This window comes from Chenopodium album, chromosome 2, assembly GCF_948465745.1.
Source record: "Chenopodium album chromosome 2, dcCheAlbu1.1, whole genome shotgun sequence".
Taxonomy (NCBI): domain Eukaryota; kingdom Viridiplantae; phylum Streptophyta; class Magnoliopsida; order Caryophyllales; family Amaranthaceae; genus Chenopodium; species Chenopodium album.
Genome location: NC_137835.1, coordinates 85,236,458 through 85,250,788, shown reverse-complemented (window position 1 = coordinate 85,250,788; position 14,331 = coordinate 85,236,458). Strand labels below are relative to the sequence as shown.

Below are 14,331 nucleotides of genomic sequence, written 5' to 3'. Positions count from 1 at the left end.
CAAGTAATTACAGACTTTACAGTAAATGATAGCATAAAAAACCTCAAAGCTAGCACTTGCACTAAATCAAGTTATTCTAGGAAAGGTGGCGTCAAGTCGATAACGATGTATCAAATTCCAGGGACATCAGTCATATTAACTCCATAGAGCCTAGCAAGGTCCTTTGCAGAGCCAATTGATAATGCAGAATTTAGCATCTCTAACTTCTGATAATGGGCATTCAGAATTTCAGCTTGCTGCTTCGAGAGTTTCTCCTCCTCCTCTAGCTGTTTCTGCTACACAGAAGGAAACAGCACCCCAGATATGAGCATTACACACATTATGATAATGTAATGATGAATAAACTGAGTAAATACATGAACAATAATCAAAGACGATTTTCACATCTGGAACTAGTCGGATCAATAGAAACAATTCCAGCAATCCATAAAAGAACAATTCCTGATTCCATGAAAATTAGTAGCATAAGAGGTAAAATGATAAAGTCCAGAAGAATCCCGGTGTATTTTTCCTAGTTACAAGCCTTAAAGCACATGTTAACGAACTTTAGTTACTAAATCACTGCGAACCTTGAGTAGAAAGGACTGTTGAGCAACATGCTTCTCTGCCAGGTTCTTCAGCTGCTGAGCCACATCAAAATCAGAATCCTCTGGATCCAACCAATACAGTTCTAACCTCCTACCCGGGTTACTTGGGCGATCATCAAACATCTGTGGTTCTGCAGGAAAGGCCCTTACTGGCCGTGGCATTCCTAATATCATGAATGGAAAGTGAGACAGCAAATCAATTATTTCCTTAGCTTGATCTTGGTTCTCAAACTCCAAAAGAGCAAACTTAGCATTGTAGCTAGGCTCTGTGTAGCTTGGGATGAAGCGGATGTTGGTCAGAGTACCGTGGAATTGCTTAAATGCATTTCTGAGTGCTTCTTCAGTAACTTGGGGAGAGAGGTTGTCAAGATAAACTGTTCGCTTCACCTGCTCCTCAAAGGCAGAGTATTCTTTCTCGGTTTCGCTTCCCATTGCAAAAACTGTTATCTGCCAAGTTACTATGAGTTCATATAGCATACAAAAGTAGTCCAAATCGAATATTGAGCAGACTTCTTCAACTAAACATCACTGCTTGTCCAAACTGAATCCTAATTTAACTCTCTACTTCTGAACTCCAAAGTGTGATCATCAAATACAGATATATTAAGGAATGCAGTATCACTTGTAAGAAGATATAATCATAGTAGTATTCCCAAGACAAAATAATCTCATTGCAACCTTTGGACAAGCAGTTATTCAGAACCTTCAAATCACACATCCTACATCCTATGTTACTCAGACACGCCAAAAGTGTCAGACTCAAATACAGATTCCAACAAAGATACACTCAGTTTTTTCTTAGGTTTTCAGTCAGCTTTAAGGGATCACACCCATGACTAACACAGGTAGACAGGGTTACGACAAGCCAAGGCACGCAACAAGTTAAGGATCCGAGTTTCATAGCCTACACTTCTAAAGAAGGAATCAGGACTTCCCATAGCTGAAGCTACTGTCAATAATTCTTTGTTGATACAACATACCTAAATGAAAAAATTTATGACTGGAAGAACTTCGGACTCAGTTGTAAATTCCTAAAGGTCGAAAACTGCTCATCATATTGTCTCCTAAGACACTCCAGTATAATCAAAGAGCTAGTAATGCTAAATAAAGTTCCCTAATCATCTCCTAAACGATAACCCTTGTCGAAAAATCGAGTACACCTTGCTACTCTTACAGGCTACAATCCTAAGTCTCCTAATGCACGTATGCATTTCAGTAAAAGTATTATAATCATACCAAATAAGATACTCATACCTGTTTCTTTCTTGATGATTTCTTGCAATATTAATACAGCCTTAACATAAAAGTATTATAACAAATTTTCCGATTTCTAATCCTGTCAGCAGTTCATATGATCATATAACAGACAACAGCACAATTCCTAAACTAAGAACAATATTGCAATAGTTCACATAATTACTAAAAAAAAAAATCACCTTTTTGTTTTTTTTTTTGCAAATAGTTAACTATAAACCAAAATCATCATCAAATCCCCAAGAAACACCCTTTTTTTCTTCCCAAATTTCTAAAATATCAGTAACATAAACACGAAATTATAAATAAATTGGACAAAAAGATCGAAGCTTTATAATCCATGTAAAAAAGGGGGAAATGAGAAAATCATATGAGAAAGCAAGATTAGCTTTGACAATGAGTGGGATTCTGGTAATTCATATTTTAACATGAATATTCTCAAAACCCTAACATTTTTTTATTCGGGAATTTGATTAACGAAAAGTTAAGGAAATTTTATTTACCTAATGCAGTATTGCGTAATCAACCAGCACCTATTGTAATAATTGAGTCTTCAGTGTGGAGATTGGGGGCACAGAGAAAAAGGGATATATGAAATATTGAAAGACAAATGATGATAGTCAAGGCCTAGGTTGCATTAAAACGGCTACAAATGCACAGGTACAGTTTCAAAAGATGATATGGACTCTTAAACAATGTACGAGTTGTTGGTCAAATGGTTACTAGGATGATATGGACATTAGACACTAAACAATATACGTCGACTTGTTGAACATAGTAATTGAAGTACGAGTACAATTTAACGTACGAGTATTTTTTATATATAAGTTGGTTTATTTTTGTTTGGGGGGTGCAACCGCGCAAGGGCAAAATAAAGTCGAACCCTCAATTTTGTTGTTTCTTTGGAAGTTGATACATAGTACTTGTTTATGCTATGGACATGAGATCTCACAAAGAGTAAATTAGAAAATGTCATCATTCATTGAGACATGAGCTTCTATAAAATAAAAATATTTGCTTTATTACTAGTATTTCGTATACATTAGCAAGTAAACTGATGGTTGTGTGCTATGCTGATGAGCTACACCCTGAGGGAAATCACACTTTGGCCTTTAAATCTGTCCTAAAATAATCAGTAAAATCTTTCCAATGGGAAGAACATTTCTTCGCTTAATGAGTGAGTATAATGCAATAATTTTCATACAATAGTGTCTTCAGTCTGTTGAAGCAGAGCAAGCAGTGTTGCAAAGTGGACGAATTATTGGTTCAAATCATGAACTTCATCTTATTATTCTTCTCTTCAGGGAATGCTCGCCATATGCTCAAACTCGTTCAATGTCACTATTAAAGCTCTCAATTCTTTCTAGAAAAATAAAATCAAGAAAGAGAGGAGAAAAAGTTGTCAGCTGTTGAGATGAAAATCTCCAACAAAAACAAAGCAGCAGCATATTATAAAGAAAAAAAAAATCTCTATGTTGCTTGGACTCCTCATTTTACCTAGTGTTCCCGAGTTAGCTTCTCAACACTCTAACATGGGTGTACCTCAACATATAATTTTGGACCATAAAGGAGGAAGCTTTCATAAAATAGTTGAGTTTAACTGTTTAACACTTGGACACATACTCAGGAAAGATATGAACTCTTCAGTCCGAGAACATAATTTTTTAATTTTTTTTGGCATATTAAAAAGGCTCATTGAAGTCTTAAGTTCTCTGATGGCAGAAATTACCATAACAATGACCTCTGACGAGAGTATTCTCCATTCTCTGGTTCCTCCGTCTCAGCAACACCACCGCCAGTTGCAGAAATCACTTTGTCATCAGCATTCCCCGTGCTATCTTCTTTCTTAAGGGAACCAGCATCTGCATCTAATTCAGATGTGTTTGAAACACAAAACTTTTGCAGCCACCTGTCTGTCTCCCAAAGAACGTGCATGATGCTTTCTCTTGCTGAATACCCATGACTTTCATAAGGAAGAATAACTAAGCGGCAAAGAGCCCCATGACCCTTCAGAGCATTATAGAACCGATCTGACTGCAATATGTTGTAAGTGCACGTAACAAGTAAACAAATTAATCATCAGACAGAAGGCATGAAAGTGAATTAGTGTTCACAAAGTAAATAGTAATAGAAATGATTTTTAAAGTTTTTTTCATACAACGAACTACACAAATGAGCATCTGAAGAAATGCTCTAGGAAGCGTTTGATATAGTTCATTTATACTTCTTTCCAGGCACATAAAAGAGAAGTAATGCAAAAGCAAATACCTGCATTGTCAACGTTCCTGAATTGTTGTCTTCTTCTCCATGAACAAGCAAAATAGGCCTCTTGATCTTATTGGCCGACATAAAAGGGCTCATTTCTATGTAAGTATTTGTCGCTTCCCAAAGTGTTCTATCCTCGTTCTATAAGTTTGGCAACAAAATGTTAAAAGTACATACAGAATTAGATTACAAAATTGGAATATAAGGGTAGTTTGTCAAGTAACAGGAAACAAAATGTGTACCTGAAATCCAAATGGTGTAAGAGTTCGATTATAAGCTCCAGATCGAGCAATTCCACAGCAGAAAAGATGAGAAGCATGTGCCAGAAGGTTTGCAGTCATGAATGCTCCATAAGAGTGACCTCCAATAGCTATCTTGTTGGGATGAGCCACCTTTAAAATTAAAAAATATTTTAGCAAAGGGTCTTGTAACCATGACTTTGTGTTTATACAAGTCAAAATCAAAAGCTGCAATGGGCTGGCCAGTCCTAGCACAATTTGGCTCAGCTTGGGCCACATATTGCGAAGACCAGCACAATCCCTAACCAGGGACCGTGCCATGCTGTGGGACTGGTCCATAGACTGGCCAGTCCAACCCAAGTGATTTGGGGTGCCAAAAGTCAGCAGCCCATTACGACCCAGTAGCAGCTTTCTGAAATCGTATTGCTCAATTCACAGATAACAAAGGAAAAATTATATAAGAGCAAACCAGCTCACCCCTCGTCGAATGACCTCTTGTACTGCAGCCTCAGCGCTAGCAACAAGTTGTTCTACATACCTGATGAAAAGATCTTCAGTCCAGAAGGGTGAAAAAAAGAGTTCAAGTGACTAAACAGAAAGAGATGAAGATCTCTCCATAAAAGATTGTAGCACACAAGATATTTAAAAAAATAATAATAATAATAATAAATAAATAAATAAAATAAAATAAATTTTAATGGAACAACTTCATTATTCTCCATAATAAAGAGGCTGAAGAAGTTAAAGATGACTGAAACCTGAAAATGAACTCCTTTTTCCACAAGTGACTTGACAAGGAAGGGCCAAAAGTAATACAGCAGCTAGTAGTTTTTTGGAATACCAATTAGCAAGGTCTTAGTTACAAGTTAAATTTCAATTTGAGATAAATTACTTGTGCTACTTGGACTATTTATCTCACCTTTATTACCAATGTCGAATCTTTAACATTTTAGACCAAGAAAAGAAATTTGACATGTCATTTGGACAAAAAACAGAAGTTTTCCTAATAAAAAAGTCAAGTCTGATAATTATACAAGTAACCTTGTCAGACATGAGTACCCTCCGTCCACTTTTTTATGAGTCATGAAGGTGACATTTATCATACATTCCTTCGCAATATCTTCTATTATCAAGATTCCCCACAATCCCCAAAATACCATGGTAAATTCAAAAGAACTTGATACAATTACAGGTATACAGCAAAGAACAAAAAGTTATAAGGAGTTCATGAATGTTTACAAATCATTTGCTTCTTTGTCACCCTCGCCAATGATAGGAATTGTAGGTCCCGACAAAACAGCAAACCTGTTGATGAAAATTAGACAAGACTTGATATAATTGATGATATTACAAGGGTATAGCAAGTAAATTTACAAATAAGAACTGTGAAAGTTAAAGGCTTAAAGCTTCAGTGGAAGAGGATGAAACACACCTTCGGGCCAACCAAAGAAGGGGCGAGGTAGATCCTATGCTAGCAAACTCATTGGGAGAACCACGTACTTGCCCAGCAGCCTCTTTGGTCTTGAATTCTCCAGGATAAGACCAGACAAGACATGGAAGAGGTCCATCTTTCGAGGAGTCATACCCTGGTGGCAAGTATAAAGTTGCAGTAAGCTGCACCCCATCACTACGTTGATACCTGATCATTTCTTTATGTAATGAAGCTAGCTGAGGATATGGATGTGGGAAATTGGTAATTTGGACTGGCTTCTTATCAGGCCAGCTTTGTATATAATACTGGGTGTTCTCAGTTTTTGATTCCTTTGAAGTAAGTATTTTCAATTGGTTAACAAACATATCCCCTTCAATACGATCAGACATTAATGCAACAACTGACTCATAGTACTTCTCCTTGTCACTCTGCCATATTCTTTCCTTGTTACCTGAATTACTGATAAAATTACGTGTCAGACAGAGGATAAAGCACCTTACATTAGACTAATATCAGACAAACATTGACTGTGGGAATGGATTTTAACCTCATAGCACTTACATGTCCATCAAGTCAAGGAAAGGTATGTTTCCTTCGGGAGTAGCACCATTACCATTCAGCAATAAATAAGTTGCATCATCTTCTTCCTTTCGAATCTTTGCAATGACATATGTTCCATACGAAGTTCTTCGTGACATGGGAGAACCAGGATCTGAATAAACATCTTCAAATGACCTATCAAATAATATGCGTGGACTAACATCTTTACTCTCAGGAGATATGACCCAGGTTCTTAAACGCCGTGTTTTATACCAAGATTCATACACTAGAGCTAGAGAATCATCGCACCAAGATATCCCCCTGCAAAGGTATGGAAAAATTGCCAAAATTTCAGCCTTTAACCACATAATAAGACAATACAAAACAAAAATGAATGAGGAAATAGAGTATGTTTTCACCAACGATTACTGAAGACATACTTTCCATTTATTAGATACTATAGCATATCCCAAAGGTTGTTTGGGCACATAGCTAGCACTTAATTCATTGAAATAATAGATTTCTACTTTTGAAAGAAAAGACAAGAAAATCTTGTCATGTTATGCCATAAAAAAGCCCACAGTCGCAATCACACAAAATACACAACAATACGAAGGTAACAAACTATAGTTTACAACCCAATTAAGCACGGTTTAGATCACCAAAGAAGTGTATAATGCCATGCCACAACATATGAATACAGTAATCTATACTTCACAGACAGAAAGCTTTTGACAATGCATGAAATCTAGAATTATGTTAACAAACACAGTAGCAATAACATTGCTGTCAGTCAGGGGGAAGGGGGGGGGGGGGGGGGGGGGAGGGGGCAATAACATCAAAAATATCACATTACAGTATACCCATATCGAAGATCAAGCTTGTGTAAGACAGTTGGTTCTTCGCCTTCACTTGCTTCAGCAGACTGTGTATAAACGATATCACGAGGAGAAGCTTCCACCTTAGCATCACCTCCATCTTGAGTCTCCACCCTACAATTTTAATGAAATCAAAGTCTTATATATATAATAAGGGAATCTTCTATAAATTAATCTTTTGTAGTAACAAACAATGGAAAGCAAGGAATTAAGGCATGTGTAACTCACGAGTCACGAAACCCACCATCTGAAATAACCATAGAAAGTTTTTTTTTTTTAACTCTATAAGCCAAAAGACAGACACCATAACTTTCCACTTTATCTGTTTAGCATGTGAGCTACTTTTATTAACCTTCCATTACTGGTAGGTGCAGTTAACATGCCACAAAATGATAAAAATATTATTACAGAGTATTAAATCATCCCACATTACCAGATTACCAGAAACATATAGCTAACAGCACAATGTCTCATAGTTGATAATGTTTCACAAAAGAAAGGACTAGTGTCTTCTTTAGAGATAGAAGATTACCAGTAAAGAGTTGAAGGTCTGTCAGCTCTCCAACTGATAGAGCGCATCCCATTTCGCACACTATTATGGGCAATAGGAATATTCTCTGCCAAGGGCAAATCACAGAGTTGCCTAATAAATTTTCCATCAACTGTCCATAATTCAACCTTCTTTGGAAATCTCCCACAAGGTACTACATAAGAGTATGGTCTGTGGGTTGAACTTATCATTATGTATTTATCATCTGGTGAAGGGTCCAGCGATTTGTACACAGCTGGCTGCCCAAAAGGTTTCACTGTTCCATCCAAAGAAGCCAGTACAAGTTGTGAAGTTGCATAATAATCAAACAAATCTTCATCATATTCATCCTTCAGCAAATCTTGGAAGGTTCTGAGTTGTATAGTATTCTTTTGCTCGTTCGATTGAATCTTAGGACCAGGAGGAAGCATAGGCTTTTTAGGCGGATCACCACGAGAGGATGGAATGGTGCAAACCAGTAAAGTAGAGTCATCCACCCAGACAAAACTAATAAGGAACACAGAAATATCAATTGTCAGCTAAAGCTTCAGATAATATAATAAATCAATTTGACAAGTCTTAAGTGATAAAGACACTTACTTGTCAAACACAGCGTTTACATAGATTTCTGCTGATTTGAACAGGGGTTTAGCAAGTCCACTTTCCACATTAGCAACCCATAACTGAAGCTTGCCATTGCCACCAAGATCCTGCTCCAAACAATAGTCATGTCAGTCAAAATGGAACTGGACTTGCAATAATGGAACTACATGAAAAATAAATTTCCTCTGATTTATGTAATTTTACCATATTGACTTTAAATTTGCCAACATTGTCTGACCATTAGTATCTTTTAATTATCTACAAGTAAATATTATAAAAAGCTGACATTTTCAAAATATATATTGAAACGAATCTAACAAAATCCCACATGACATTCTGGAAACTTTATAGATCTATTGGTAGGTCTGCCATGGTTTCATCCTAACTTTTATGATACCGGGAGATGATCCCCACATCCAATTCAATTCTGGAAACCTTTCCCAAAATTGGTCGAAAAGCGTGGATTACCCTTCAGTTGTGGAGAATTTTAGTCTTTTCGGGCCTGAAAAGGATAGAGGATGAGGTGCTTTCCATGGACCAAACGAAATCCTAGGAGGCCACTTGGATGGTTGGAACCATCCACTTTGACTCTTAACTAACAATTTAGTCAGTAATGTACACACATCCTGTCACTGACTCAGGATCACCATGGGTCTTTATGTGACCGACTAGTGGGCATATATAGTTTCAAACAACATAACATGACCCTGGGATCCCTTGTCATCACTTGAGTTTTCAGGATCTCGAAATCTCCAAAAATAGTCCAATATTGCCTTCAGATTTTGTCTTTGGAGAACATTTTTGTACCCACCAAAGTTAGGCATTGAGGCGCTTCCCAGGGCTTCCAACAGACCGCAGGAGGCCTACTTGGTTCACGGAGCCATCTATAACTTATGCATTGGCCTATGACTTATCACCCCTCGTAATCATATCTTAAGATACATTAATTTCCTTAGTATAAATAAGTATATAATCATATACGGTCAAAGTAGAGTATGAGAATAGTGCAAAAGGTCAATATGATACAGCCTGAAAAAAGAAAGTATTCTGGTACTAGGTGCCAGACAACAGGTTACAAGAAAAAATATGCATCAGATGGGTCAATGTCTCAGAGGAGAATGGAAAAGGGAACAGTAGCAAACATAATTAGATTTTTTTTTATGTAATTAGATTTTTTTTTCCCCCAATACGGTACATATATATCCTCTTTTTTCATACAAGATTCTACAGCAACAAGCAAGAAGACCAGCGAAAGATCGCTACCTCATCAACTCGGACACAAAACGCTAAATGCTGACCATTATTTGACCTGGAAAATCATCAAAAAGAGAATGTCAGACAAATAAAAGGCAATAAGTTATGTTGTATACTTGTATGGAAGTGGAGGAAGGGAAGGTACACAGAAAATTTTTGTCCATGAAAAAAGAATTAGACACCATACAGAACATTTTTATTTTTATTGGGAGCCAAATACATCAATTACAGATGAAGCTACATTGTGAGTTCTGAGAAACTCATCTGCAGAAGAAAATGAGGCATTCAAGCTCCATCAGAATCACATGTATATTCTCTCAGCAGCAACAACATGATTACTTAAGACTTATAAACACCCTCATTCTAGTTCTTTAAATTCTCCAATAAACTCATGATCTCATGGGTAGTTTTTCAGAAAACCAGCAAACCACACACATTTTTGCAGCCTAAATATAACGAAACCCCCTTACTGTAATTATATATGTGAGTGCGCAAATATTTTTCACAGGTTAGACACATTAATGGAATCTTATGTCCAAGTAACATATATAATCATAAATATATTGATCACATAGTACCACACCTCAGTACTATAAGACCAAGGATTGTTTTTGTTAAAAAAATCGAAATGAGGTTACTTCTTCCCGAAGAAGGATATGAGAAAGAAGAGTTTGTAGGGGGGAAGAAGGGCCTCAGTAGCCACAAGACCATACTGAGGTAGTACAAAATTCAAATTTGTTGTCAACAGCTTTATATAATTACATGCATCTCATCTACGTTTGGAGAATCGTTAAGAAACTATTGAGGCCCTGAACAGTAGATAGCTATTGAACCTAAGCTTTTAACATCCAAGACATCACATGTAAAGGTTTTCGACATGCAAATTATCAATGTACTTCTGGCCTAAAACTAGCTTTTTGTAGAGTTCAAAAGACCAGAGCTTTTACCAGCAGAGAAAATTTTCATCAACTTTTCACATAGGTACCATTCTATCACTTCCTAAGAGCAAACTAATAACAGTAGGGAAATCTCATCACTTAATAGAAAAACAACTTCACTGACCTATCACAATTAGCACACAACTCTTCAAGTCAATTTTATTTAAATCAGCATTTAGTGCACCTGAACTCTAGTAAATGCATAATTAATAAAATGATGTTAAGGAACTGCTTAAATTACCAGCTAACAAAATTAATCCTTGCACCATCAGGTAGGCCATGTACCTCTTTTCCTGGCCCAAGGGTACCATCACTTGTCAATTGATGGATTCCAATACCTGTGTAAAATGACCTGCACACAAATGATTAAGCTTATCACCTTGTGATATACACCAGATAAAATGAAAATGTTGGCTTGAGCATATACAGAAATTCTAATATGGCAATATGCATTTTCTCACTCATGTCACATTGTCACTAAACTATCATTTCCTTGTTTGTTGCTAAGCAGTACCATATTAACCAACATAAAATAAGCATCATGAAAGGCACTAGATATTGCTAATGTAGTACCATTATCTAGTTATCTACTATTTAAAATTCAAATTTCTCCATAGCTATCTGCCAACATTTTAAACAAGGTAAATACACCTTTAACTACACATTGAGAGTGAGCAAACGAAAGCATGTATGGTTCTGAACAAATGTATATATGCTTTGGTGGGATGTCAATGTGAAAGTATTATACAAGCATATATGATGAAGCGCATATATGATGAAGCGCATATACATGAAGTAACATACATATATATCTTATAAGAACTCAAGCAGGTTTTCAATGATAGAACGACAGGTAGCATGGTTTTAGCATGGTTTAATTTCTCCATCTAGCTGCTTTGACATTTTGATGCTAGGCCTCGTTTAATTACTCAAATTAATCAACTCTTCACTAATGAAAAGGTTTAGTGCATTGTAAGCATGATAAGTAAAGTTTTCATGCTTACCATGATAAGTAAAGTTTTCATGCTTACCATGCACTAAAAAAACAGGCCTAGAGCAAAGCAAAAAGGGTAGGGGAACACTGATAGACATGTGGACTGCTAGCCCATTTTAGTTTTTACAACTCATCTAGGAGAGGCAAAGAGAAAGGGTGTCACTGCTACATTAACCACGGAGACTAGTGAGACATATCTTCTGCCTTTTATACAGATCCAGGAAAAGTAGATAACTACTGGCATATTATGATCATCACCAGAATAACAAGTTGCAAATCTGCTACCTGGACCATACATGAGATGAATATGACAAAGGGGAATGCTTGTCCTTGCTTAATATGGTATACAACAACCACATCGAAGTCTCATTCCCAATGATCATCAACCAGACAACTATGATCCTCTCTCTCCATTCCTTTCTCTCGAACGCTACATGCTCCTCTAAACCCAAATTCTTCATTAATGTGGATTACTTGACAAAAACTTTTCTTATTAGCTACAATCAAATTGTAAATAAAAGCAACAACACTTTTGTTTAATCCCTTCATTAGTTACCATGAATATAGAGGCCATTAGACCTAGCCATAATTTCTTAAGAAATTGTAGATTTTGATCAGTGGTGATCCACAATTTGAATCAGTGGATCCGTTAAGGAGTTCACTCATTGATGAACAAATTCTGGCATGCCTAGGTGCAACAGTCTCTTTACAGAATAATGCACCTGATCTTTCAGCCAACGCTAATTCTAGTAAACAAGATCAAATCTAAAGGCTGTAGCCTTTGAGCAGTCATTTTTGTAGCTAAGTTCAAACCTTGAAATAAAAAAAATATATATGAAGTTACGAATGCATAGCATTACGAGTAATAACAATAGCCCACTGTTAGTTCCAAGCTCTGATTGAAGGGGGAACTTCCCATAGGTTAGCTGCCTCCTTTTTTTCTCTTCTCTCCCCCCTCCTCTCTCCTCTAGGGTTTTAGTTTCTTGGCCATTTAGTTTTTTTGCTTGAAGCGGTGGAGCATAAGCTATGCCAAATATGCATATTAGTAATGATTTTGATAGTTAAAATTATTTTAATTTCGCTATTTGTGGTTTACAAATCTTTGGCTATTTATTAATGATATTATTTCTTCCCATAAAATAAAAAATTAATTAATTAGTTATAAAAAAAAATATCATTGAACATTGAAGGGGTGTTCATGAAAGGGGGATTGCATAGAGCATATTGCACATAAATACTCACATTCGACTCCGTGTATTGCTTTTTCCATCAATGCGAATACCAGCAAGCTTTTCTTCTGGTTTAGCAAGGTCTATCAAGGGAGGTAAAGATCTTCTTTTGAGAAATAGAATCTTATCCCTGTGGGGAGAAACGGACAATGCGGGCAAGGGAGGAGCATCAACGATGTCTCGTATTTCAGACGGAGGCAGTTGATAGCCACCATTTGTTCCCAAATCATCTATACAACAAATGCACACCACATTAATATATACTCCATATATCTAGCATCCAACAACACAAAGGCCAATAGGAGTTTATTATTATAACAAATTTTTGTTCTACATGTAAAACTTAGAAATAACAAATTATACTAGTATGAAGACTTCTACTCAAAAAAGAAGCATGAAACATGTCTTATACTAGTATACTATATTTACACTCCAATTATCCAAGACAATGTTTAAACCCTTACCCCAAATATATATTAATAAAATTTAGTATCAATCTCCATCATATTACATAAATTCACAACAATTCATCCAAGCTCAGCAAATAAACCTCAATTAGTCCAATTCATTTTCACCAATTCAGCTTCAACTCAATTCAAGTTCCTATTTTTATAACCCATCAAAATTTAAAACCTCCCCAATTCAACGAACCAAACCAAAAAAAAAAGCCCCATTCAATTCAAAAAAAAAAAAGCAAATTTTAAATCAATCCAATTAACAAAAGAAAACCCAAATTAAAACAAGACAAAACAAACAAAACCCAGAAAAAATAAAGTGAAAATTACCTTCTAATTGAGAATTAGAAGCAGACCCATTAGAAGGAGCAGCAGCAATATATTCCCCAGAAACTGCTTCAACAGGAACAAGACTTTGAAGCCTACTCATTGTACTACTAAAAGGCTTCCCAGAAACAGTCCTGAATTGTTGGGAAGTTCGAATTCCTGGGAATTTAAAGGGAAGTGAAGAGAGATAAGATGATGAAGAAGAAGATGAAGGTAAGGAGAGAGAAAATCGATTGAATTGGTGTTGAATGATGAATGAAGAAGAAGAAAAACGATGGTAGACTTTATGAAGTCGCATCTTTTTAATGTAAAGTTTGATTTATTCTTTAAAAAAAAATGTAGTGTACTAGTAGAGTGTAAGCGTAAGATTCTTTTTGTTTAAAGTTGTTTTGGTTTGAATGTTGTTATTCATGTGTTAATGTCACCATAGTTGGACATTTTTCCAGGGTATTTATCTAGCTACATTATCTACTGAGCTACTCCATCAAATTCACCAGAAAAAAAAAAATAAATAACTGGTTCTACAACAATTGCAATATTATACGATTATTTGATCGACAAATATAGGGTGAAAGAGATAATAAAATGACTGGATTATTAGGTAAAGTATTTTAAACAAAACCTACGCATAAGATAGATATGAAATAATCTTTCTAAGAGATAAACTAGTATAACCATAAACCCTAAAAATATTCTTTACATAATATCTTTAACATAAATAAACCTAAATATTATTATTCTATTAATGATATCTACGAAAAATATGTCACACATGTGTTTTCCGATATCTCATATCTCTAAAACAAT

At 35.9% G+C, this 14,331-nt stretch overlaps 2 protein-coding genes across 3 annotated transcripts; both read right to left on the bottom strand.

Moving 5' to 3' along the window:
* Positions 1-15: 15 nt before the first annotated feature.
* On the bottom strand, positions 16-1,284 carry LOC145591613 (ASI1-immunoprecipitated protein 1-like). 2 transcript variants are annotated; one of them, XM_081648129.1, is made up of 2 exons: positions 570-1,284; positions 16-275 (listed from the first exon to the last, which is right to left on the bottom strand). In XM_081648129.1, the coding sequence occupies exons 1-2, from the start codon at positions 1,062-1,064 to the stop codon at positions 111-113; spliced, it is 660 nt and encodes a 219-aa protein (XP_081504255.1). In that variant the 5' UTR covers positions 1,065-1,284; the 3' UTR covers positions 16-110. The 2 variants fall into 2 exon arrangements, with proteins under 2 accessions (XP_081504255.1, XP_081504263.1); XM_081648137.1 differs by having other exon boundaries at positions 21-272; positions 570-1,283.
* A 1,519-nt stretch (positions 1,285-2,803) lies between these two features.
* LOC145604913 (putative glutamyl endopeptidase, chloroplastic) lies at positions 2,804-13,949 on the bottom strand. Its single transcript, XM_081660902.1, has 15 exons — positions 13,528-13,949; positions 12,756-12,972; positions 10,761-10,871; positions 9,591-9,636; positions 8,325-8,434; positions 7,728-8,231; positions 7,181-7,309; positions 6,339-6,638; positions 5,778-6,236; positions 5,585-5,650; positions 4,823-4,883; positions 4,349-4,498; positions 4,110-4,247; positions 3,571-3,875; positions 2,804-3,204 (listed from the first exon to the last, which is right to left on the bottom strand). Coding segments are annotated over exons 1-15 (2,892 nt in total). The 5' UTR covers positions 13,823-13,949; the 3' UTR covers positions 2,804-3,203.
* Between the last annotated feature and the right edge of the window lie 382 nt (positions 13,950-14,331).

Bases quoted from the DNA above. Each gene is read 5' to 3' on its own strand.
- LOC145604913 (XM_081660902.1), bottom strand. From the start codon at position 13,822: ATGCGACTTCATAAAGTCTACCATCGTTTTTCTTCTTCTTCATTCATC. The intron at 12,973-13,527 runs GTAATTTTCACT...TTTGTTGTATAG, and splicing joins TTCTAATTCTCAATTAGAAG to ATGATTTGGGAACAAATGGT. The intron at 10,872-12,755 runs GTGAGTATTTAT...ATTTGTGTGCAG, and splicing joins AGCAATACACGGAGTCGAAT to GTCATTTTACACAGGTATTG.
- LOC145591613 (XM_081648129.1), bottom strand. From the start codon at position 1,064: ATGCTATATGAACTCATAGTAACTTGGCAGATAACAGTTTTTGCAATG. The intron at 276-569 runs GTTCGCAGTGAT...CCTTCTGTGTAG, and splicing joins AACAGTCCTTTCTACTCAAG to CAGAAACAGCTAGAGGAGGA.